At 41.2% G+C, this 26,291-nt stretch overlaps 3 protein-coding genes and 1 non-coding gene across 9 annotated transcripts; 1 reads left to right on the top strand and 3 right to left on the bottom strand.

The window, feature by feature from the left end:
* Nucleotides 1-1,762: 1,762 nt before the first annotated feature.
* LOC124401843 (piggyBac transposable element-derived protein 4-like) lies at nucleotides 1,763-7,404 on the top strand. Of its 5 annotated transcripts, none has more exons than XM_046874358.1 (7): nucleotides 1,763-2,292; nucleotides 2,423-2,581; nucleotides 3,035-3,141; nucleotides 3,426-3,500; nucleotides 3,619-3,724; nucleotides 4,083-5,378; nucleotides 6,523-7,404. In XM_046874358.1, the coding sequence occupies exons 1-7, from the start codon at nucleotides 2,276-2,278 to the stop codon at nucleotides 6,944-6,946; spliced, it is 2,184 nt and encodes a 727-aa protein (XP_046730314.1). In that variant the 5' UTR covers nucleotides 1,763-2,275; the 3' UTR covers nucleotides 6,947-7,404. The 5 variants fall into 5 exon arrangements, with proteins under 5 accessions (XP_046730314.1, XP_046730313.1, XP_046730316.1 ...); XM_046874357.1 differs by having other exon boundaries at nucleotides 4,080-5,378; XM_046874360.1 differs by having other exon boundaries at nucleotides 4,080-5,378; nucleotides 6,509-6,762.
* A 4,272-nt stretch (nucleotides 7,405-11,676) lies between these two features.
* On the bottom strand, nucleotides 11,677-13,877 carry fgf23 (fibroblast growth factor 23). 2 transcript variants are annotated; one of them, XM_046873938.1, is made up of 4 exons: nucleotides 13,774-13,877; nucleotides 13,440-13,682; nucleotides 13,190-13,293; nucleotides 11,677-12,629 (listed from the first exon to the last, which is right to left on the bottom strand). In XM_046873938.1, the coding sequence occupies exons 2-4, from the start codon at nucleotides 13,678-13,680 to the stop codon at nucleotides 12,195-12,197; spliced, it is 780 nt and encodes a 259-aa protein (XP_046729894.1). In that variant the 5' UTR covers nucleotides 13,681-13,682; nucleotides 13,774-13,877; the 3' UTR covers nucleotides 11,677-12,194. The 2 variants fall into 2 exon arrangements, with proteins under 2 accessions (XP_046729894.1, XP_046729893.1); XM_046873937.1 differs by lacking the exon at nucleotides 13,774-13,877 and having other exon boundaries at nucleotides 13,440-13,748.
* Nucleotides 13,878-14,933: 1,056 nt separating this feature from the next.
* Nucleotides 14,934-15,005, bottom strand: trnag-ccc. The gene has a single exon. It is a non-coding gene; the product is annotated as a tRNA-Gly (tRNA).
* Nucleotides 15,006-17,487: 2,482 nt separating this feature from the next.
* On the bottom strand, nucleotides 17,488-25,721 carry fgf6b (fibroblast growth factor 6b). Its single transcript, XM_046872516.1, has 3 exons — nucleotides 25,085-25,721; nucleotides 24,557-24,660; nucleotides 17,488-21,367 (listed from the first exon to the last, which is right to left on the bottom strand). The coding sequence occupies exons 1-3, from the start codon at nucleotides 25,416-25,418 to the stop codon at nucleotides 21,191-21,193; spliced, it is 615 nt and encodes a 204-aa protein (XP_046728472.1). The 5' UTR covers nucleotides 25,419-25,721; the 3' UTR covers nucleotides 17,488-21,190.
* Between the last annotated feature and the right edge of the window lie 570 nt (nucleotides 25,722-26,291).

Genomic DNA, 26,291 nt, shown 5'->3' with positions numbered 1-26,291 from the left:
TTTAAGGACCATAAAAGCTATGAACTAAGACTGAAATGTTGAAGAACAAAAAACTAATTAGTTGTGTATGATAGATCGGACATTATCGAGTAAAAAATAAATAAAAAATAATTATATATATATTTATATATATAACCCAGCCATTAGGGTTGCACAAGCCAGTGCACTCTTAGTGCTGGTCCCAAGCCCGGGTAAATGGGGAGGGTTGCGTTAGGAAGGGCATCCAGCGTAAAACGTGCCAAATCGAATATATATATATATATATATATATATATATATATATATATATATAAATAAACGCGTACACTCGTACAGGAAATCTGGTAGATGAGACTCATGCGCAATAAGAGCGCGTTCTTTCACTGCATGATTCAGTTTTAAAATGCATTCAGAATTATAAAAAAATTAAGATACGGGGCAGAAAATATGCAAATTTATATAATTTCATGTAATTCATTTAACACAAAAAGTGCCGTTTTTTTCCCACAAAAAAATTTGATATTGATTTTATGCAGCAGTTCAATATACAAGAGGTTAATATGAAGAGACAAACATTTTAAACAGCTATTGTAACATCACTGCCTATATTCAAATAATGACAAACACCTGTGCTTTTTCCAAACACCTTTTTTACTTCCATTACTTTCTCCGAACACCTTTATTCTCCCTGATCCAGCACCCTCTAACGACGGACACTGGTAACAACCACAACAATCCTAATACATGACATCTATCAAACTTTTTTTCCCTTTTGCTTGATTTCGCCAACAATCATCACCTAAACAAACCACAGCGCTGTTTCGCGTCTCTAAACAGCATGATAGTGATTCGTTCCTGAATGAATCACCCGTTTAAATGATTCGGTTTAATTGCAAGGGCTCACTTATTGTTAGTGATTTGCTGCCACCTACTGGTGATTTTAATTTCACATTTGACGTATTTTCCCATTTTTTATAATATCAAATATCAGTATTTAGCGTTTTATGTTTAGGGGTTAAAAGAAACTCAGCAATATATCGTTTAATTATCGTTATTAATAAAATCCTTAAAAAATAGACATAATTTTTTTGGTTAATATCACACCCCTAATTTGCAGTATGAATTCATTACTTTAATAATGCCTTCTGCAACCTTGAGGACACAGGAGACTTGCCAGCTAGAAAGCTACTGCTAAGGTCATTCCAATTGATCATTACCACTGTCTCCACCACCAGCATGTCTGATAATTTCAATGTATCTGATGATACAGTGATTTCTGTCCACACACAGCTCATCATCAACAGAACAAGACCAGACGTTCCAGAATGTACCAAGAGACATGAAACATGGCTGTTTTGTAAAGAACAAAATCCTGCAAACTAAAAAACCTCCTGTTGAGTTAGAATAGAACCAGATATGTAATAGTGATTATGTCTGGCTTTAAATTTTATTCGTTATGATAGTGGGTTTAGTTTCCTTTTATTTTTATATGAAATAAACTAAAGCATTTCTTTCTGGGAAATGCATCCAATGACATTAGTACACATTTATTTAGCTCCCTAAAAATACTGGTCTAGCAAATAGGATATACAGTTATGGAAAATATTATTGTGTTATGGTTTAAAGCTATGGAAATGATTAATTTGTCTAATAAAAAGCGGAAGAAGAGAGAAGGAAAAGTCTCTTCTATTATAAATCTGGTTCATTTCTGAATAGCACTGTTCCATTCTCCAGTACACTAGGTGGCGGTAATGCACCACTGAAGTTGGATGCCAACCGCCGTTAAACATCAGAAGAAGTAGTTGTTTGTGTGCGCGCGGGTTGAGTGTGGTGTAGATAGGAGCGTTGTGTTTATAATTATTTGTCATTTTTAATCCGCGACAGAAATTGTAAATATTTTGGTGTGTAATTTCAACGGTGGGGCTTAAAAATAGTTATTGTTTTAAAGTAGAGGAGTGTTTTAAAAGAAAGAAGACTTAGCATCTGGTTTGCTAGCGTTGTGTTTACACAACAAAGGTAAGGAGAAACAGGTAGAGAGAGGGATATAAAGGTAGAAAAGGGGGGATGGGGAGAGAGAGTGGTATAGAGGAAGAAAGGGATAGATAGATAGATAGATAGATAGATAGATAGATAGATAGATAGATAGATAGATAGATAGATGGAACTTTTCATTCATTGCATAGTCTGAAATTCAGTTGTCGAGTACTGAAAAATAGAAAGAGGGGGAACAGTGAAAGAAAGTGATAAAGGACAACAGAGATTTTTTTTTTAACTGCTTGATTTTATTTGAATACAAATGGACCGACCATCGAGGTTTGTTCTTCACCCCTAATTCTCTGTGTAAATGTTGTTTTTTGTGATATTAATGTGTGAATGATTTAACTTCCGGTTTCTTTGTGTCCAGTGACTGATGCATGTGTTTGTGCAATTGTGGGTTTTCCAGGCAAAAGAAAGTCATCAATTACTTTGAATTGGATAATGATGGTGGTAAGGACTTTGCCACTCCGAAAAGAAAAGCTCGGGCTTCTCAGAAGGAACGTCCAGAGACCGAAACCAGTAAAAATGGAATCGTCGATTCACCAACAAAAGTGGAGGACAAGAGGTATCAACATTTCCTGGCCTTATGGGACCCTAGTATTAGATTGATGTGTTTATTGAACATCCAATTCCACATTGAGTCCCCATGTGCTGTTATTATAACCTCCACTCTTCTAAGATGATGTTCCACTAGCTTTTTGTTTAGATTTGGAGCTCCTACAGCTACAACAGTGTTAGTAACAAGATCTAGGTGAAGTGAGACCTGGGGTGCAGCATGAAAAATTTCCCCCCCAAAAGTTGAAAAGCTCTCTAGCAGGCCATTCAAGATCTTCCACTCCAACCCATATGGTAATGGAGCTGGCTTTGTGCGGAGGTATTGTTATGCTGGAGCAGGTTTGTGTCTCTAAAGTAGTGTAACCACATATGACATGAAAAAGTCAAGTGTATACATGTTTTCTGTAAAATAAAAAAAAATACAGCAAAGTTATGCCCTTTTTTTTGTTCGTTTCTTTTACAGGGAGCCTGCGAATAAAAAGCTCCGTAAGCGAGATTTAGAGGCTGCTCTCATTCTGTCTCAGATCCAGTCTACAGTAAACTCCGTAGAGACGCTCGGGAGTAGTCAAGGTGCGTACGTGATCATATTAACAAATCTCTCGATAAAGAGAGAAAAAAATATAACAGCTATGATAATGTGCTGTTCTGTAACTAGTGGTTGTATTTTGTCTCTATTGTGAGTTGATTGGGATAAACTTCAGTCACATGGCCACTGATGTATCGCTGAAGAACAGAAACAAATGACTGCCCAAATTTTCCATACATTTATACACAATGTATAGGTTTGGTTTATTTATTTATCAATTTAAAATAGTCTACTACCATCTACATTCTGCTTTCTTTTAAAAAAAAAGATGAAACTCCGCCCTGCAACACTGAAGACACGCCCCCTGTGGTGACAAACTATAGCGTGGAAGACAACGGCATGGGTAAGAGCCAGTAGATTAACATGATTAATATTGTAATATACACCGTGTGCACAAGATGATTGACACCTAAAAAAAACCCCAAAAGAATCGAAATGAAAAAGATTATTTTTCTCTGCAGACGATAATTTATTGGCGCTTGTTCAAAGCAGCGACGAGGAAAATATTTTTGAGAAAAGCGACAACAGCGACGAAGGAGATCTGCTTATGGATGAAACAACATATAGGTGAGCTGCAATATATTTCCTTTTACACTTCTACAATTAATCTGTTAGTTTTTAATAAGAGAAACACAGTGAATTAATGATGAATAGAAGAAAAATTATGTTTATTGCAGACTAAAAAGATTATTTGTGAGTTGCTACATATTTTTTATATTGTGTGTGTGTGTACTCTGGGGCACATTCCTGTCTGTATGAATGGCCATAGGAGTGTAACTATTGACTATGGCCGGGCATCTGTATGATTAGCATCTGCATGTCTCAACATCAGTCCGAATGTTGATTGTCTGCTCAGCCAAAGCCTCAAAAACTTCTACAAATGTACCTGAGATACAATGCGAATTTTTTCTTTATCTTGCAGCAGTTATTCAGCTGAATCCTCTGATGAGGACTTTCTTTCAAGCACCAGCCAACAACCGGAAAAAAGGTTCAAGCAGTCGGCTTCTCCAAAACCACGTGTTTCAGCTCTGAATCGGGTCCGTCAACCATTAAGAGGGAAAGGCAAAAAGAGAGGCAGAAAAGCCAAGTCTTTCCCGGATGTTTCCCCTAATACACCTGAAGAGATATGGAATAAATCTACGGATGAGGATATTACACCACAGCCTCCAGCCTTCAACCCGTCCAGAACACCAGGCCCACAGCTTAACCCCACAGCATCATACACTGTGCTGCAGCTGTTCCAGCTGTTCCTCTCTACTTCAGTGCTGCAGACAATTTTGATAAACACTAATGCTTATGGAGAGAAGATGTACAAAGGCCCAAAACAGTGGAAGGATCTTTCTATGAATGACTTATATTCTTACCTGCTGCTCGTGATCTTCATGGGTCTGGTGAAAGTGCGTTCGCTAAAGGATTACTGGAGGAAATCAGACACCTTTAAAATTCCCTTTCCTGAACAAATAATGTCTTCAAGGAAATTCTTCACCATCTCCTCTGCACTGCATCTCAGTGATCCTGAAGTGGACGCTGAAAACAACCAAAAAAGAGGAACAGCTGCGTATGACCGCCTCTGCAAGATCAAGCCCATGTATCTCCAGATGAGAGACGCATGTAAAAACTATTTTCATCCCTTCCAGAACATCGCCATCGACGAGAGGATGGTGGCAACGAAAGCTAGAAATGGCCTAAAACAATATATAAAAGGCAACCCAACAAAGTGGGGATATAAACTCTTTGTGCTGGGGGACTCGCACTGTGGGTACACATGGGATTTCTTTATCTACGAGGGAAAATCTCCCGAAATATCCAGCCCACAGAACCATGGACTGAGCTACAAGTCTGTCATGGCACTTATTGATGAGAAGATGTTGGGCACTGGTTACAAACTGTTTGTCGACAACTTTTACACGAGTCCAGCCTTGTTCCAAGATCTCCTAAAGAAAGACATCTTCGGTTGCGGTGCTATTCGGTCCAACTGCATAGGCTACCCCAAAACCATCACCAACAAGCTTCCGAATAAAGCTCCCCGAGGCACTCATCGCTGGCTGAGAGAGGGGAACTTGCTGTTCGTGGAATGGAAGGATACCAGGGTGGTCTACATGTGCTCCACCTTTCACAAAGGCACTGAAAGTAGCACCGTGCAGAGGAAGGTGAAAGGTAAAGCCGGACAGTGGAAAAACTTGGATTTACCAGTTCCAGAGTGTGTTGTAGAATACAACAGGTTAGTAGAAAGTGTTCAGTGATGTCGGTTTCGCTTGATTATATTAGAGGTCGACCAATATGTTTTTCTCTCTCTGATGCCGATATTTGTATATACAAATTATAAAATTGCATAAATTAAACAACACAAGCTTCTATCTCGGGCTGTAACAAGTCCATTAGTAACTTGAGTAATTCGATTACAAAAATTCATTGTAATAAATCGAAGTTTTATTTAGTCATTTTAACTCCACACGGCGCATTGACCATTACACACGGACCATTAATACTGACGTACCACCCGCTAAACACAGAAGATGCTGCAGAACGAAAAAGGGGGGAAAACGGCGAGGGCTAAAGAGAAGATCCAGAAGAGGAGAAGAAGCCTGTTTCTGCCACACGAAATAAAGTTTGGCTGTATATTTTTTTCTTTCTCGCAATTCTGCCTTTTTTAAATAGTCTACAATCGTACAATTCCATAGGATTCAGGGAAAAGAAAGAGATAAAAGTTTGGGATCATTTTAAATGAAAACATAAAGAAAACACCATACAGTGCATTTACCTTTTTTTTTTTTTTTTTTTTTAGATCTGAATAATAAAAAAAAAAGTTATACATTTGCATTAAAATTTAAATTAAATGCACATTAAAAATGTAAATTTTTCTAAAACGGAAATAAGTTACTTCTTCATTTTAAGAGGCCCGTCTTATTTTCTCTTGTATACTTAGTATTGCGCTTTAATAAAGGTAGAAAAGTTCTTCTTATCCGAGTACTCGATTAATTTGATTAACAGCTCTACTCCAACCAGTGCATTTGTTACTAGGTTTTGTTACCTGTGCCTCCTTGTAGCATAAACTACAGCTGGTTGATGGTTCAATAACAATACAGTTGCAAAAAGTTACTCATTCTTTCTCCAAATGTTATTCTCTTTCCAAAAGTAACAATATATTTTTAATTTTATTAAAAAAAAAAAAAAAAAAAATATATATATATATATATATATATATATATATATATATATATATATATATATATATATATATATATATATATATATAATAGAATAGAATAGAATAATCGGCCCGGTCGACCTCTAATTTTATTTCTCTTACAGTAAAACTCGAGTTTTTCCTTCTAAAATCAAATCATTTAGATTTTTCTTTTCAGGTACATGGGCGGAGTCGACTTATCAGACGCCCTCATCGGCTATTACACAGTCTTACACAAGACAAGAAAGTGGTACCAAACCTTTTTTTACCACTTTGTGGACATAGCCATCGTAAACGCCTTCATCCTACATCAGGAAACGGCCTGCGCCAAGAACCAGAAGCCGATGACGCAGAAGCAGTTCCGAGAAAAACTCATCGAGGAACTCGGTGCGTTAGTGCTTTCTAACCTTCCTCCATCTCGTCCATCCCTTCCTGAGAAAACACGCCATTTACCGGGGAACTTTGCTTCAGACAGCAGCAAAGGAAGGCGAACGTGCAAAGTGTGTGGCCAAAGAACCCCTGTATACTGCAAGACTTGTTTAGTGCCATTATGCTTTCAGCCAAAGCGTGACTGCTTCTCTGCTTGGCACGAGCTGCACTGAACTGTTTAATCCAATTCAGGGGTCACTTTAGACGTCGGACTTCTCATCTGAAGGACGTGAGCTCAAATCCCAGCACCACTAAACTTTCCAATGTTGGGCCTTTGAGCACGGCCCTTGAACACGGTATAAATCAAATCATATGGATAAGAGCATCTGCCAAATGCTGTAAATGTAAATAGTTAAGCCTACCTTTAAAAAAAAAAAAAAGCATGCACACCGACTGCAAAGACCTTTAAAAAACTAAGTCAAGTGAAATATATATATTGTGTTGTACTAACAAACGTTTGTGTTGTTTACTTACATGAGTTTCGGTAACTTGTTACTGAAGATGTACACTTGACTTAGTATATACTCAATGACTATCATATCAAAACCTGAATCGTTTAAATGAAATGTGTTTGTGTATATTCTAAACTACTGATTTTTTTTTATTAAAACCGATCGCATTTTTTTAAAAACCGTGTTACTCCAGTAACTGAAGTGCTTCAAACATCTATTCACAATTTTACAAAGATCACATTTTACAGTTAGATACAGTCGTTGTTCTGCGACTGGCACTGGGACAGTCTGCAAAAAGCTGGCCTTGGCTTATATGATTACTTTTCAAAACATATGGTTTTAGTACAATAATTAACATGAATTCTTGTAAAATTAATATCTGTATCAATACACAAAATTACGGTTCGGTTAAATTTCGTTAAATTTGGGGGAAGAAATGCGAAATATTAAAAAGTTTATTATTAACATTTGTGAACATCATCTTCTTTCGGCTGCTTCCATTAGGGGGCGCCACAGCGAATCATCCATCTCCATACCACCCTGTCCTCTACATCTGCCTCTTTCACCCCAACTACCTGCATGTCTTCCCTCACCACATCCATAAACCTCCTCCTTGGTCTTCCTCTTTTCCTCCTACCTGGTGGCTCCATCCTCAGCATTCTCCTACTGATATACCCCATGTCCCTCCTCTGCACATGTCCATACCATCTCAATCTCACCTCCCTCACCTTGTCTCCAAAACATCCTACTAACTGTTTGGGAACACCAACAAACCCAAAAGAAAGACAAAACACATCCCTCATTAAAGACGGATAGTCTTAAATAGTTTCATTTATTGGACCCCATTCGGGTGATACAGATGTGCAGGGCTACAACAACTAATCGATTATGAAATTTTGTCCGTTTGCGAAATGGCGGAGAATACAGGTCAACCAGCAGCAGGAAAAAGTGTGCATCCCAAAACATAGCAGCATTTATATAAAACACAACAAAGAAAACTATAACCTACACATTATGCAAAGCGGAGCTTGTGTGGGATGGAAGTACCACAGTGGTGCATAAGCACATAAAAAGAAAACCACACTGTGATGTATTATTGTGTAAACTGTATGTTTGTAACTTCGGGACAGTCGCACTGGATCGGTTCTGTCGTGACTCGCGAGCATCATGTCGCGCAATCACCTCGCTCGCGACATAGTAATGGATTCAGTTAAAACGGTGTGAACAAACAGCAAATCTAAAAGCAATAAACAAGAAGTTAAAATGAAAAGATTTACGTTTTAGACAATAACAAAAATATCCTTCCAAACAAGCCACAGCACTGTTTAGCGTCTCTGAGCAATATAAAGGTGCTCGTTTCTGAATGAATCACCCGTTTCAATGATTCGGTTCAATCGCAATGACTCACTTATTAACAGTGACCTGCTGCCACCTACTGGTAGTTTAAATTTTACATTCAAAGTATCTACTCATTTTTTAAATAATCTCAAATACATTATTATTATTCATCTTTTTATGTTCAAAATATTAAAACTATATTTATACATTTGTAACTGCAGGTTAGGGTTAGTGTGTAAATACATCGAAATGCCACATCAGACGCAGCTTCTGTTTCTTTTGCAAACCTATAAACTATACCATATTTTCTTTAGGAAATAAATTCCTTTACTTGCTTTCATGTTTATACTTTCTCTCTCATACTTCCTACATTCAAAGACCAAATGTTCCACAAATTCAATATAAAATTCATATCTCCCTGATCTATTCATAAGTATAATATGATATTTAACCCAAAGGGTCCAATCATCTATAATATTCTAGTAAAGATTATTCTGATTCCTTCCAGTTGCCCCCCCTCTCCCAGCCTTCCGTTGTATGCTCAGCCCATCCCAGATATTCTCTGCCATTTACATTTGCGGCATTTGGCAGACGCCCTTATCCAGAGCGACTTACAACTGAGCATGGGAGGGTTTTAGGGCTTTGCTCAAGGGCCCAGGAGTGGCGGGATTTGAACCTGTGATCTTCTGATCCAAAGCCCAATGCCTTAACCACTGAGCTACCACCACCATTTAAAAATGTTTTGCCAAACTGTTTACAGTTTCGTTTCCTTTAATCTCTACATATGCTGGCAACCTCAAATGTCCTATTCATCATGTTCATGTTTTTTTGACAGGACCACACAGATTTGTGCATTTTGTATTAGAGCGTTTAAAATTTGGTGCTTTGAGTTCACTATTCTAATAATGACCACTGGATGTTCAACATGGCACCTCATGGTAAAGACTCTCTGAGGATTTGAAAATTAGAGATGTTGCTCTCCACAAAGACGCTGAGGCTGTAAGATCAGTATCACCCTGAAACTAAGTTACAGTACAGTGATCAGGGTCATACAGATGTTTTCCAAGACGGGTTCCACTCAAAACAGACCTCACAGTGGTCCATCAAAGAATTCTGGTCCTCGTGCTGTGCGTCAGGTGCAGAAGCTGCAGCAAAAGAAGGTTGTGGCAGCAACAAGTTGGTTTGTAGGCCCAGAGGGAGCCTGTTTTGAAGCTGCTGACGAGAAAACCTCCAAACAGTTTCCTGAAGACGACCTGTCCAAGAGCATGAATTACTGGAACCATGTCCTGTGGTATGATGTGAAACTAAGATACACTTGTTTGGCTCAAATGGTGTCCAGCATGTCTGGCGACGCCCTGGTGAGAAGAACCAAAAAAATTGTTTCTTGCCTATAGTCAAGCATGGTCTGGTAGACAACCTCACCTGGTCACTTAACACCAGCTCCATCACCAAGAAAGCCCAGCAGCGTCTCTACTTCCTGAGAAGGCTGAGGAAAACCCACCTCCCTCCCCCCATCCTGTCCATGTTCTACAGAGGGACCATTGAGAGCATCTTGAGCAGCTGCATCACTGCCTGGTTTGGGAACTGCACCGTCTCGGACCGCAAGTCCCTATAGAGGATAGTGAGGACAGCTGAGAAGATCATCGGAATCTCTCTCCCCTCTATCATGGACATTTACACTACACGCTGCATCCGCAAAGCACACAGCATTGTGGACGACCACACACACCCCTCACACACACTTTTTACACTTCTACCATCAGGAAAACGGTTCCGAAGCATTCGGGCCACCACAACAAGACTGTGCAACAGTTTCTTCCCACAAGCCATCAGGCTTCTCAACACACAGAACTGAAACGGAACTCTCTCACACACACACACTCACTCAAATGTGTGTAACGAACTGAAAACATTTTTTCCTGGACTTAAAACCTAACATACACTCATCACTCATCTCAATCCATTCCACCACCATTCATTTATTTATTATTTTATTATTCTTAACAGTACCACTCTCAACTGCTGTTCTTGCACATTTATGATTTTCATTGTATTATACTGTTTACATGCTGTTTTTGCACCTTCGACTGCTGCTGTATTTTTTGCACTACACTGTTTACACTCACTTCTGGGATATAGTTTATATTTTTGTATAGTTTTTACAGTTTTCTTGTACAGTACTGTATAATCTAGTATACAGTAGGTTTACTGGTCGGCGCTATATAGGGTTTTGTGTCTTGTCTTGTGTCGTCTGTCTGCACTGTCTGTCTGCACTGTTTGCACCAGGTTGCACTCGATGCACTTTATGTAACTTGTGTTTTAGCTTAATGTTGTTTTGTTGTTTGTTGTTTAGTGTAGCACCAGGGTTCTGGAGAAACATTGTCTCATTTTTACTGTGTACTGTGTACCACTGTGTATAGTAGAAATGACAATTAAAGCCTCTTGACCCTTGACTTGACTTGACTTGGTGATGGTAGCAACCATGGTCTGGGGCTACCAACATATTCCAACATATACTGTGACATCCTGAAGCAGAACACGATGCCCTCAATTCAAAAACTGGGCCAAACAACAATTTTCCAACATAATAACAACCCCAAACTCACCACCAAGATGACAACTGCCTTGCTGAAGGATTTGAAGGTGAAGGTGGTGGCCAAATATGTCTCCAGACCTGAACCCTATTGAGCACCTGTGGGGATCCTCAAGCAGAAAGTCCAGAAACGCTATGTGTCTGACATCCAGCAGCTTTGTGATGTCATTGTGGAGGAGTGAAAGAGGATCCCAGCAACAACCTGTGCAGCTCTGAATAGTGAAAAGTTCTAACACAAAATATTGACATTTTGGACACAGTTGTGTCATGTTCACTGAGGGTGTACTCTGTTTTGTGGCCAGTAATTGAGTAAATAATGGCTGTTGAGTTATTTTCAGAGGACAGTAAATCTGTACTGCTAAACTGCACTTTGATGTGTGTGTGTGTGTGTGTGTGTGTGTGTGTGTGTGTGTGTGTGTGTGTGTGTGTGTGCGTGCATGCGTGGTGTGTTTTATGGGGCTGGACAATGAAAACACAAGGCACAAGGAATTGGAAGTAAAACAGCTTCTATTCTCAAATAGGAGACAGAATGAATATAATCATGTACATTGCATTGTATAGTCATATAAATAATACTATAAATAAAAACAATTGATTTAAATAAATTAATACATACAATCTTTTTTAATATATATATAAAGAAGACTGCAAATTATGTCTAAGGTTGGTGTCCTGCACCAGTAGAAGTTTTTGTCAGATAGGGAATGTAATTTATATATATGAACTGGTACAAATTAAACAATTCAAAGTGTTTTTATTTTTTACTTTGGAATCATTCTTTTTAAAGGAAAATCTCTTTCTTCTTCATTAACACCAGGTAAGAAACATGACCCTGTGCTCATTAAAAGTTTTGGTATATTTTACACAACATACTAAGAAAAGAAATAGAAACTTCCCCTTGGATTCAAGTACATGGAAAAGATTCAATCACACAGTTCTGAACCACAGCTTGTGTGTATTTCTGTAACGCAACGCGTGCTCTGGATGATGATGATGATGAAGATGATTTGACTTTGCAGATCGAATGCTTTGGTGACTTCATCCAACCGTTCCGGACATCCGTGGACTCCCTGGGCTCCTGACGTGCTCCGCGTCCCACGGGTCGTCGTCGCCGGGCGACGCGCGAGTCTCGCGCGAGGCCCCGCCGCGGTCTTCGGGAAACTCCGCGTCGTCGTCGCGGGCGGCGCGCGAGTCCGACTCCTCGGCGTGGAAGGCGTCGCGCGGGCGCGCGCGCTGCCCTTCGGGAGCCTCGTCCTGGCGGCCGCGTCGCTCGCGGTGCTGCAGGCGCTCCAGCGGGACCGTGCTTCTCTCAGACAGGAACAGCGCCGTCTGCGGCAGATTGCGGCCCGCCGAGTACACCTGCTTCACGCCGTCTAAATCCAGCAGCACTGCGCTCCGGGTCGAGTAGTACACGTCCCGGTGGTTCTCCAAGAGCTTGTGATGGAAGAGGCAGTCGTCTCTGTGGCAAACCGCCTGAGAGAGAGAGAGAGAGAGAGAGAGAGAGAGAGAGAGAGAGAGGAAGGCGCACAAGCACCAGTTATTATATTAGCCATAAAATACGTTTCTCCAGAAAATGGACATGCATATGTTCTAATAACCTATGAATATTTTATAATGGACAAGTTTCAGTATAATATTTTATTTCTGATAATTTGCTTCAGGGTCAATAACATTTTTTTAACACTTTTAATATGTTAACACTTTTCCTTTCTTCCAGACTTTTCCTTTTTTTAATTCTTTCTTTGCTTTCTATTTCATTTACGCTTTCTTTCTTTCTTTCTTTCTTTCTTTCTTTCTTTCTTTCTTTCTTTCTTTCTTTCTTTCTTTCTTTCTTTCTTTCCTTTGCTTCACAGTGTGTAATTGTGTATAATCTTGCAGTGAACTGACTAAAGTTTTATCTGACACATACATATCGTAATTATTTATAAACCACAATGAAGCTAAATTTTTGGTTTCCGAACTAAACTCATATGTGCGTAAAAGCAAAAAGCGAAGCATTGGATGATTGTAAGTTAATAATGAAATGCACTTACAGAAGTGAAAAGATTCCCATGTGCGTCCATGCACAAGAACCGGTTACTCTTTACTCCAAATATCGCGACCTGGTCCCTGCTCTCGGCTTTCAGTACCATCACACCTGCAGATGCAAAAGAGTCAGATGAAACACACACACGCACACACACACACACACACACACACACACACACACACACACACACACACACACACACACACACACACACACACACACACACACACACACACAAATATTTGCACACTTACTGTATGAGCCCCGGTGCGTCGTTTTGCGCACGTGCCCAGTCAGGCTGATCTCCAGGTAGAAGTTGTTAAACTCGGTGCTGGTGCGCAGGTGCACGTATCTCCTCGGGTTGCCCCAGTTGGAACTTTGCAGTGGTGAAGAAGGGTTCGGGGCTGCTTGACTATTCCCGCATCCGTGAAGCGTCCCGAGCCAGAGTGCCACCAAAGCGCGCACGTGCAGACGGCGAGCAGCCTCGTGCACCATATCTAAATTTGCAAAATAGATGAAATGTAAAATATCAAACAGAAAAAAGGAAGTCAGAAGAGCTGAAGTTTGTTGGCACTGATGAGTGGGTACCTAAAAGTCGGGCTATTTAAGCGCATCCACGCGCCACTCCTCGTTTCCCGTTTTGACGCAACGCTCGCCCCCATCAACGAGAAACGGAAGGATGGGGTTGTTTTGCACCTTTTTTTCTGGTTTGGAATGAAGCTAATTGGCTGCTGCAAGCCATAACTGCATTTTGACAGTGTTGACTTTTCTCGTGCCCACAAGCCGCACGTTGATTGAGTGCGCAGCTTTCAATACATTTGCACTCATCAGAATAAAATAAATAAATAAAAAATATATAAATAAATGTGCAATTAAACGCAATGACTAAAGGACACGAGGATGTAAATAAAATGAGCAAAACATCCAACTTTTTTATGGTCTTCCCCAGACATCATAAAATCCTTGCGTACATGCTTACACTGGCCAGTAGAGGGAGCTCGCGCTTTACGTTCCCAGGGCTGCTCGACCATTTCTGGCATTTGCACCCTAGAGCTCAACTGGGAATATTTATTTTCTGACCCCGATCAGTGTAAGCTGAAACTTTACTTCCACTGAAGTATCACATGCCTTATTATTTAATTATTTAATGACATCATCATTAAGTGGATATGGCTAGACTTAAACCGGAAGGAAAGGGGGACGTAGGAAACGTAGGAAAGGGATTAGAAAATGATTTCTTGTACCTATTTAGGATACATGTATAAAAACGGCTGAGTTTATAGAAAATGTGTAAATGTTAGATATGAAGATTTTAATATTCTGCAAATCATTGATCAGAAAATGAGCAAGAATGAAAGAAATGCACTATAGGTCAGATAAGTCAAATACAGATGGATGTAGGTGAGATGATGAGGCATGAGGTCAGAGCTCTATAGCAGTCCACTCAAGATCTTCCACTCCAACCCATATCTTCATTGAGATATTTTTGTGCACAGGAGCAATATGAAGCTGGAACTGATTTGGACCTCATTGTTCAATTGATGGTGAAAATGTCTTGCTTCAGTTGTTTGTCTTCAATTTACATATTGCTGGAAAGGGACGGTGTTGGATAACGAGCTTATATTACAGATTTGTACTAATTCTTTAGGCTTCTCCCGTTTGGGCTCCCGTAGGGCTCCCGTTTGATTTGGGACATGTTTTTACGCAACCCTCCCCAATTTATCCGGCACTGAGAGGGCTGGGGATGGTCCCCTGACCGGGAATCGAACCCGGGTCGCAGCGGTGGGAGCGCTGCGTCTTACCCACTAGACCACCAGGGGACCTACATATATTTGTACTAATACTTGCGGAATAAACCTATGAGTCGTTTTTCTATCATGGCATAGTGTAATGTTCTATACACAATGGAAGCGTTGAATCTGTGCAGGAAAATCCCAAGACTAGTGAACTTTTTTCTGGAAGAAAAAGTATTCAGAAAGCTCCATCTTGTTCGCAGCTCACGGATCTTCCAAGAGGATGATGACCTAAAACATTAAACTCAAATACAGCACTCAGGAATGTGTAAAAACTAAACTCTGAAATATTCTGAAATGAGCCCTGGAGAACATCTCCTTCAAACCTGCTCATGATGATTGGACCAGAATACTTGTAGACAGATGCAGGAGTCTTACTGAGTGCTACGGGAATTGCTCGTTTTGCAGTAAGAAAAAAGATAACAATAATAACAACCACAAGGTTGCGGGTGCCATTATTTTTGTTTCTGCCCTATTCATTTGTTTTATAAATTCAAATATAATGTTCAATTTGAATAAAAATCTAGTTTAATTATTTTTCACTTAATCATGTAATAAAAAACAATGGACGCTGTTCACTTTTGTTCGTGTCAAGTTATAGAAAATTGTGGGTTCTGGATACCAAAAGTATTGGGACACCAGACTTTTCCTTCTATATGTGCTTCTTTATTACAGTTTTTCTAAGTCGCTTTGGAGCGTTTTTCAGATCAGAAATGAAATTCTCAAAACTACTTGTTCAAACTCCACATCATTTAGTCATTTGTGCTCATCATACGAACATTTCTCATTGCTTTGATCAAATTGCGAATGCTTTGGTACATCATTTATTCAATTGTGTACGAGTGTCTGCTGTTTCCTAAATTATCAGTTGTTTATGTTCATGATGATCAAAATATATTATACTGGTTTCACCTAAATGGTTTTAACCCCCAAAACATTTAGGCATCAGTTTATTGCATAAGTCATTGAGTGCAAAATGGTTAAACCAGTTGTCAAAATTTGTCAAGCTCTTCTTCTTCACAGTTTATTAAACTTAAAAATGTGTCTTGATGAATTATGCAGATGAACCTTGAATGTCACTAATGAAGGGGTGTGTTTACTTTCAGATCAACCAATAATCAGCTAGTTCTCTAAAATAGGTCAAGGCTGAATCTCGTGAACCTTTACTGTAATTGGCGAGTGTTTATAAAAAGAGCAAAACACAGATTTACGATTGTTGAAAACGGATGAACAACTAGGAAATTAACATGGTCAAGATCCAGGAATAAGGATGTGTGCTGGAAGGGTCAGGAGGCAAAATGGAGGAAGAGGAAGAGAAAGAAGAGGCCAAAGACATAGACACATTTCAGATGAAATTAGAGCCACTATTGTGGACCATGTTGTCAATCATTGCTTCACAATGGTATTGCAAGGGATGATATCTGTTGTGATGTGGATGAAAATCTGTGGCCCGACAGACTGGGACGTCAGGGGGTAGAGACAGATTACACTGTATAGTGCGGCATGTGCAGTTCTGCCTAAGAAGTGTTTCCTATGTTTACCTTTTGGAATTTTAATGTGTCTTTTTATTGTCTATCATAATGACATTATATTGTAATTTTTCAGTCAGTCCACTAGTAAAAAAAATAAAAAAGTGTGTGAAGTCTCTTACAATCAATGTCCCACATACAGTAATGTGTAAATTTGTGCTGTTAAAATTCACAGTTGCCAATTCAGCCTCGTGCATTTTCAATACTTGTAATCCAAAACATAGTTTACATCAGGAAATACTAAAATAAAGCATTGTCATATTGATAAAATGACTAAAGATTTTGACTATCTTGTTCGTAAACAATGATAAAAGGACTTGTTATTTTGATGGCAATGATATGTTCATTGAAACAAATACTTACTTTTGAGTGAAGTACTAATGATTTTGAGCAAAAAACACGCTTTTGCAAGAAATCCAATGTATTGTGCTGTTTGTACACATTGTTTTGAGAATGCACTTACTGATTTGCAAATCTTAAGGATGATTTGAAAAATGTTTCAAAGCAACTTAGAAAAACTGTAAAACGGCAAACCTGGAGGCACCAAATCTGTTTCAGCACAAAACCAGCTACATGAAGATATTGGTTGGAGTGGAAGATCTTAAATGGCCTGCTGTGGAGCTGTAAACCCTTGTGAACAACCTTTTAGATGAATCTTCTTCACCTCACTTACATCAGTGCATGACTTTAGAAGCTGAATCTACACAAAATCTAGAGGAACATCTTGAAAGAAGAGTGGATACCTATCTATCTATCTATCTATCTATCTATCTATCTATCTATCTATCTATCTATCTATCTATCTATCTGTCTGTCTGTCTGTCTGTCTGTCTGTCTGTCTGTCTGTCTGTCTGTCTGTCTGTCTGAATACAATATTACCTGATTGATCATCCTCAGCTTTTACTGATCAGTTAAACATCGTAGATTCTCAAAAGGTCAAAAAGTTCACAGGGAGAAAACGATCCGCTTGTTAGAAAATCAAACTTTTTTTTTTATTGGTATCAGGAATACGGTTACACTGCTGTGCACAGCACATACGTACAAAAATAAAAGGAAAACCCATCCCCCTCCCCCCAATATATATTAATTTGCACACGCATCATCGTCGTTTTTGTCGTTGTTTGTTCTTTCCCCAAAAACAAACTGAAGACGTGTTTCCTGTCGCTTCGCAATTGCTGTAAGAAATCATAACTAAGGCAGGAGGTGAGGTATATGTTCGACAGTGGAGAACAAAAAGGAGAACGGTTGGGGAGAACACAATGAGGGAGGAGAGGAAACAGAAAGAAATAAAAAACAGAATAGAGAGAGAGAGAGAGAGAGAGAGAGAGAGAGAGAGAGAGAGAGAGAGAAAGAAAGAGATTTGACAATTTCACAAACGCTCCCTCGTTATCACAGTATCCAAACGCTTTTACCGGACGGATACGAGCTGGCTGAAATCTGAGGTACTGTGACGTATAAATAATAAATAATAAAAATAAAATAAATAAATAAATAAATAAGTGAATGACTGAATCTAATGCTAATCAAATCTGAATCACAGAACGATACCAAAATTCCAGTGAATTTCCCGACAATCTTTAGAATTTGTTTACGTCCCCTAACACACACACACACACACACACACGCACACACACACACACACACACACGTGCATTTCTCAGAAAGGGGATATCTAGCAACCGGGCTCAGCTGCACCCTTTAAAAAAAGCTTGAGAGGACAACGAGATCCCCAATCGCAGGACTCGTATGACATTCTGATGCCTGGTGCGCCGTGGATTCCTGAGCCTCCTGAGGGGGGGGGTTGTTGTTGTGGAGAACAGAGGGTTCGGCCCACCTTCACAAAGACATTCGTGGCTCTCCTGAGGTCGACAGGCCACATCTCACAGGAAAGCGGCTTCCATATTGGATGGCCAATAAACATTTTTACAGCTGTCTCAATAAATCTGCTTGACGTGCACGTCTGCATTCAGGAATCGCTCCCCGTTCTCAGACGTTCGTGCGCCACATCCTTCTGTTCCAAATCTAAGGCATGCATGACAATCTAAAAATTCCTTTGGCAGGAGAAACTTTGGTGACGTGATGCTTTTTTTTTGTTGTGAGTTTCGAACAATGCGATTCGATTGACAACAAATGCACTCTATGCACAAAAGTTAAGATGGGACGCCAGACTTCTCCAGCCACACGTGCTTCTTCGTCAAACTGATCCCAAGTTACAGGGACGCTAATTTATCAGACGTCTTTGGGTGCGCTAGCATGAAATTCTTCGTTGAACCCAAAACTATTCCAGAAATACAAAGTACAAAGCCAGAACGGTGTCCGAATGAGAACAAATCGCCACAAATCTAGTGGAACAACCTCCCAGGGGTTCCTAGTGGAGGTTATTACAAGAGCAAATTTGAACTCAATGTGGAATGGGATGTTCAAAAAGTAGCACACAATCTTATATTCAGGTGTCCACAAAAGACGTTGTCCATAGCGTGTACATTGTGGTACTCGTACACATAGTAATGACATGAGTGAGGAACCAGAGCCAAGTTCATATAATCGATCCTGCACTCTTCCATAGAACGTGATAAAGAGTAATCAGCTTTCTATTCAACAGCCAAACTTAGGTGCTTGCACATGATAGTGTTGATGTGATGGATATAAAAGAATCTTTCAAGGTATGAAAGCAGGGGTGAAAATGAAACCGAACACCAAAACCTTTCATGCGTTCATGCAACTTTCAGTACACAATCAGACTCACATAACAGTGTTAAACAATGATATGAGATTTAAGATGATGGATTTACATGGGGGAAGGATTGAGGATGTTCAGAAATCAAATCCTCTGGCTACCCTGTTTTGTGGTAGGACCTTCCAATTGGTATACATCACACCCATACACGAATTCACAGGCTTCTGTGACTCCGAGAACTTCAGGGCTCAGGGTTTGTCTGTGTCCTTGAGCATGGACTAAAAATGGGCGGCTATCTGACCAGGCCTGGCCCCGAGGTTACTGCAGGAATCCCAAGGCCTTGACAAGTGCTGGAGTTTTTTTTTTGTATTTTTTTAACAGGAATAACTGCGATGATGCTCGCTGCGCTCAGGTATTTCGGAAGCTGGCGTCTCCACCCCACGGAGCCGCATAGTTTCCGGCGAGAACGAACAAACAAATGTGGCTGCGATGTGCATCTTTTCTCTGGATGAAAATAGCACCTTCGAAAACGTGCCTAGCGAAACCTGTGTTTTCGCCCTTTCGAGTCGGTACCAAAGAGCCACGGATGTCTTCGCGCACGCAAAAACGCTACGGCAGCAACCCTATCATTTTATTTGCATGGCTAACAGCAGCAGAGTAGCCCTGAGACAGCACTGCAGTGCAGCTGCAGCAAAGAGGCTTAGCCTTGCAGCTTGTCACACACACACACACACACACACACACACATACACACACTTCCCCTGGGGACACTGCTACGAGCTGCTTCGCTCCACACACACACACACACACACACACACACACACACTCTCGTTCTTTTTCTCGATCGTTCTCTCTCTTCTTACACACACACACACACACACACGAATAAATAAATATTTTTCCTGTTTGTTTTTTTTGGGCCGAGCTTTTTGGTATGTTCAGCAGCTTCATTGCTTGAGTAGACCAGCACATACATACATACTATAAAAACGAGCTTATTTTAGCATATATCAAGTGTACCGCCGTTCAGCCATTCCAGTGACGAGCATTGCAGGGTCTCAAGGTTCGAACGGAAACACATCTCAGGAAGCTGAAGTGCATTAGCAAACAGTTCTAAGTAACCCGCCGGAAACGTAACGGAGAACGATTACTTTTTTTTTCAACTCGGAAATCGAGATTAAACACAGCCATCAAACACCCTCATACCCATTCCTAAACACCTTCCCCCCCCAACCCCCAACCACACACACACACCCACACACCCTCCTCAGCGGGAGAGTCCCTCCAGAGACCTGGCTAACGTGTCAGCCCTATTTCTGACTCCCTGGGGCGTTCGGAGAATGCATGTTAAAGGGGCGGCGTGGAGGAATGCCAAGGCACCTCAGCTCATCATGCAGCGAAAAAAAGGATCCGTGTTGCTTTAAGTGCTCTCACATTTCCATGGCAGGAGAACTAAAGAAATAATAAAAAATAAATAGAAATCAAGATATGTTAGCATATATAACAAAAAAAAAAAACAACAACAACGATCAAGCTTGCATTGGCACAAACAAACAAACAAACAAACAAACAAAAGCGGCATAACTCTGCATAAGTTAATCCTTTTAACCCATAAGCAGCTCTGAGGTCATTTAACAAAAAAAACACATATTGTCGTCTCCATCCAGTATTTCCTTACGTCCTGTTTAAGCGACCGAATAAGGTGAAGAGACAGAGGCAGTCTCCATATCCATGAGCAACAATGTCCATCATGAAAAAGCAGCAAAAAAGTGGCCTATATAATAAAAATCAAAAACATTTGGCTATCCAAATATACATATATCAAGTCACAAATAAATAATCATATTCTCTCTTTTCTTTTTTTGGTGGGTACGTATAGTTCGTCATCGGCGTCGTCGTCCTTTGGGCCTCCCGTGTTGGAGAGAGAGAGAGAGAGAGAGAGAGAGAGAGAGAGAGAGCGGACCGGACGGCATGTGCAAAACGAGAGCGGTTTCTGCACGCCTCGCTCATATTCGAGGGAGGAAGTGAGTGACCGTCATGGAGGTGCTGGCCTTGTTGCCTCTCTTCACTCGGCCGTGTTTGCTGAGAGCGATGTAGAATCCCTTGTAAACGGAAGACTCGTAGGCATTGTAGTTGTTCGGCAGCAAGGTCTCCTTAAACATGCACTCGGGTTTAAAGGTGGGCTGGAAAATGAAAACGAGAAAAAAATAAATACAGCTTGAGTTTGGAATCATAGGCATTTTATATGTATCCATATATAGAAATATATATTATTATACAGCAACTATTTTATTACATTTTCTCAATGGAAAATATTATAGAAATTAAACTTGGATATACTTTAGAGGAGTCAATGTGCAGCTTCTATACAGTATAGATGTCCTCTAAAAATAACTCAACATACAGCCACAATTGTCTCAAAAAACACGTCAAAACTGTGTCCAAAGTGTAAATATTTTGTGTGAGCACCATTGTTTTCCAGCACTGCCTTAATCCTCCTGGTCATGGAATTCTCCAGAGCTGCACAGGTTATTGCTGGGATCCTCTTCCACTCCTCCATAATAACATCATGGAGCTGCTGAATGTTAGACAAATGGAGCTTTTCTATCTTTCGCTTGAGGATACCTACAGGTGCTCAATAGGTTTCAGGTCTGGAGACATACTTGGCCACTTCATCACCTTCACCTTTACTTTCCTCAGCAAGGCAGTTGTCATCTTGGTGGTGAGTTTGGGGTCTATATTATGTTGGAAGTCTGCTGTTCTCCCAGTTTCTGAAGGGAGGGCATCGTGTTCTGTTTCAGAATGTCACAGTACATGTTGGAAATCTTGTTTCACTCCATGAACCTAGTACCAGCAGCACTCATGCAGCCTCAGATCATGATGCTACCACCACCATGCTTGATTGTAGGAAAGACACAATTTTTTTGGTACTCCTCACCAGAGCATCACCACACATGCTGGACAACATCGGATGCAAACAAGTTTACCATAGTCTCATTAGACCACAGGACATGGTTTCAGTAATTCATGCTCTTCGACAGGTCATTTTCAGCAAACTGTTTTCTTGTAAGCCAACTTCAGGTGAGGCTACTTCTGGGACGACGGCCAGCAAACTGACTTGTTGCCGTGTGTGGCGTACGGTCTGAGCACTGACAAGCAGATATTCTACTTCTGCAACCTCTAAAGCAATGCTGCAGCACTCGTGTCTGTTTTTTTTGAAGCAGCACAAGGACTCGACTTCTTGGAAGGACCAGTGCAATCTTCTTTGCCTCTGCCGTCTTTGTGGAGAGCAACAATTCTAATGATCAATTTCTCAGAGAGTCTTTACCACGAGGTGCCATGTTGAAAATCCAGTGGACAGTATGAGAGAATTGAACTCAAAGCACCAAATTCAAACTGCTCTAATACATCTGTCATGTCTTTATAGTTCTATCAAAATAACTCTTTATTTGCCTCATTTTATATACATCTCATTAAAGCTACAATCCTGTTGCTCTGAATCACACCCAGCAATAAAGTAGTGCCTGATTACATTTATTTACATGGTTAATGGAGACACAGTGAGAGATTAATAATGAAGCTGTTGGAGTTAGCTCCTGGTTGCTGTTTAATTTTAAAATAATATATTAGAAGCACAAAGCATATCAAATAAAATATAGAATAAATATATTCAATGTATAGAATTCGAAATGTCAGCTTTCTATGATAATTGCCAGACAATTTCCAGCCAATCAGAATCGAATATAGAATGAAGTAATCTGATTTACTCACATTTTGGACTATGCAACCACACAAAAAAAACATAGCACCAATATACACTGTATAGGCAAAAGTATTGGGACAACCATTTTTTCCAGTGATATGTGGTTCGTCACCAAACTATTCCAAAAAAAGGAGGTGCACAATTGTATTTGGATGTGGTGGCATTGAATTTTCAATTGAACTAGGAGATTTACTTCATAAAGATATAAATTGGAGTGGAAGATTTTCTGCTATGAACCCTACTGAACACCCCAGCCCTCTTCACGTTTCCTACGTCACTTTACTAACACCATTGTGGCTAAATGAACTACATATCCACAAAAATATCTAGTGGAACATCTTTTCACACAGAGAAGATCTTTTTCACTTAGTTTAGACAAATTTATGTGACTGAGCTAATGCTGTAAATTCTCAGGCTACTGCAAGGTGAAAAAAATGGCCGCAAGACCTTTAATGGCTACATTTAACGTCAGTTGAAATGTCGCTTGTGTGACGGCGCTACAAACTTTTCGTGCCCAAATGAATTATAAAACCAAAGCTCAGAGGAAGCAAGATGTTTTGCTTTGACCTGACATTCGAGACTCGGAACTGTCTCGGTCATGCTGGCTCGGTAACTTGCTTGTCACAAGGAAACCTGGATTGAATTGCACAACTACAGCGAGAGCATCGTGTAAAGGATGTGAAAACTTTGAACAAGGCTACAAGGCTACACTTCAACCATGTCACACTTATACTACATGGACAAAGGTTTGTGGACAACTTTTTGAACATCTAATTTTACACTGAGTTCTTATTTGCTATTATAATGACCTCCCACTCTTCTAGGAAGATGGTCCACTAGATTTTGTGTAGATTTTTGCCCATTTAGCCACAAGGGTGTTAGTAATGCTTTGGACTTCTAATCTACAGGTTGTGAATCTCAGACACAACAAGCTGCCAATCCTGGGCCCTTGAGAAAGGCCCTTAACTCTGGATAAGGAAATCTGGTGTAGATGAGGTGAGGAGAGCAGGGGTGCATTCAGCATTCCAATTCATTGCAAATGTTTTCAACAGGGTTGACTCCAGAGCTCTATAGCAGGAGATCTTCCACTCCAACCCATGTAAACCATATCTTCATAGAGCTGGCGTTGTGCACAGGTGCATTGTCATGTCTCGTAGTTCAAGTGAAATTTCACAACAGTGCATCCAAAATCGACCTAGAGATTTGCGTGCCTCCGACTTTGTGAAAAGTTTCAAAAAAGAGCGCATATGGCAACATCAAGTGTACTTTTGAGGTCACAGTGACAGTTAGATCTGGATGAAATTATTTGAATAGTGTATCACGTGGTTTTTTTTACACTATTGTTACTATGGTGTTACCATAGTACCAAGTTACCATGTCCTTTTTTTTGCTGAATCTGCATATTTTATCCGAGTGAAAATTCTGCCTGTTTATTTAAATATATTGATCCATGTTTGTCTCTTGGTTCTTCTTCTTAGAGTATGTAGACCCAGATTTAAAGCTTTGGGAAAAGCACTGGAGGTTTTAGGTGCGACAAAGAATAAGTGCAGCACAAAAACAGGAGGAGGATCAGAGTGAGAATGAGGATGAAGGTGATGTGGATACCTACCGAGCCGTATAGTCTTCCCCTGCTGCTCATGGCGACGAAGAGCTCGCTCTTGACGCCGTACAGACTCACCACGCCGCGCTCCACCGCCGAGATCTCGATCAGACCTGAGCAGAAAAGCAACAACCACCGAGTTACGACTCACATTCGTCCCTCAACAGCAGCAGCAGAAGAACTGGGAGCAGCAGCACGCCGGCAGAAGTGCGGACACGTCCGCGGCTTCGCTCCAAACGCAGTCAAAAACGCACTCCACGTGCACTCGGGACAGGACCGGAGCGGATTCAGGACTTCGGTGTAAAAATAAGTTGCACTCTGTCTATATCCGTGCAAGCATTCATGTCATGTGGACCTGCCACTTTACACTTATTAGATTATTTATTTCTAGGGGGTAAATAAACGCAGTACAATGTGAATAAATAGGGAGGGAGATAGAGCGCGTCCTGGACGCGTGCGTGCGCGCGCGCGTGTGGAAGTGTGTATGCGTGTGTGCGTGCGCGTGTTGCGTTACCGAATTTCCGCACGCAAACTCACTGTACTGGTTCTCGTCGTGCACGCCGCTGATCCGGCCGTCTGGGAAGACCTGCAGGTGAAACCCGATTCCCACGTTGCAGTAAAGCCGTCGCACGCGCTTGATTCCCATCAAATAGTCGCTCTCCCAGCTTGTCTCCGCTCTCTCTCCCGAGATGGCCAGCACGGAGCGCGACAGCAGGCTCTCCCAGCGGCGCTCGGGCCATGTCCCGTTGCTGGCGCCGGCGCCCGGCGGCCCGATCTCGGTCAGCAAGCCCAGGAGGAGCACGGCGCCGAGCGTCCAGCGCGCGCCGGCCTCGCGCACCATACTGGCGAACGACCTTCGCGCAATGGCCATCCGGTTTACCGCGGGGGCACGTGGTGCGCAGCGGCGCACGGCGCTAAAAATACCGCTCCTCTCGTTCCCCTGCCTCCGGCATGGCCGCACGAGCTTATTTTAGCGTCACGGAGCAGGGTTTCAGGAGCAAAGCACGTCCCCGGACTCGATGGGGGACAGAGCAGGAGCGCGCTGCGACGTGCGGTGGCTGTGCTGCTGCTGATCGTAATGATTAGCATGTTTCGCCTCTTTGCTTTTAGGGGCAACGCCGGATCGCTCAGTGCGTGTGTGTGTGTGTGTGTGTGTGTGTGTGTGTGTGTGGCCCCACACTCACCGAACACCTATCACACCTTGCCAGGCCCCCAGCATCCTGACGTGCGACATCAGCCCGTCTTCACGCGCTGTCCCGCGCGATCAGGAAGAGGAGGAGGGAGAGGAGGAGGAGGAGGGAGAAAGTTTTGTTGGTAGCTACACGGCCGCTGGATGGGACTACAAGCGTCCCAATTTGGGGCGCTGGTCATATGGCTGCCCAGGCTGCTTCCTAATTTAGATGGAAGGTGTAAAAACAGGATACTTGTCACCGGAGAGCAATGGCACCCATTCCAACCCCCGCCACCTACCCCCCTTCCCCCCCAACACCCTATACCCCCCCATATATCTTTTGGAGGAAGTTTATACAGGTTATGAAATATTAAGCTGTTTCATTGCACCTCAAGGTATGATGACCATGCACAAAAGGTTTGGATGATTGGGATTCGTGATGCTGAGCAGTGATGTACCAATGATCTCAGCACAGCATCTGAGAAAGAGATAAGAGCCTTGTTCAAGGGCCAGCAGTAGCGGCTTATTCGTGATGGGATCTGAACTCATGACCTTCTGATCCGAAGTCCAACA

Source organism: Silurus meridionalis, chromosome 18 (genome assembly GCF_014805685.1).
Source record: "Silurus meridionalis isolate SWU-2019-XX chromosome 18, ASM1480568v1, whole genome shotgun sequence".
NCBI lineage: Eukaryota > Metazoa > Chordata > Actinopteri > Siluriformes > Siluridae > Silurus > Silurus meridionalis.
The sequence above is the reverse complement of the archived record's forward strand: the minus strand, read 5'-3'. Positions and strand labels throughout refer to the sequence as shown.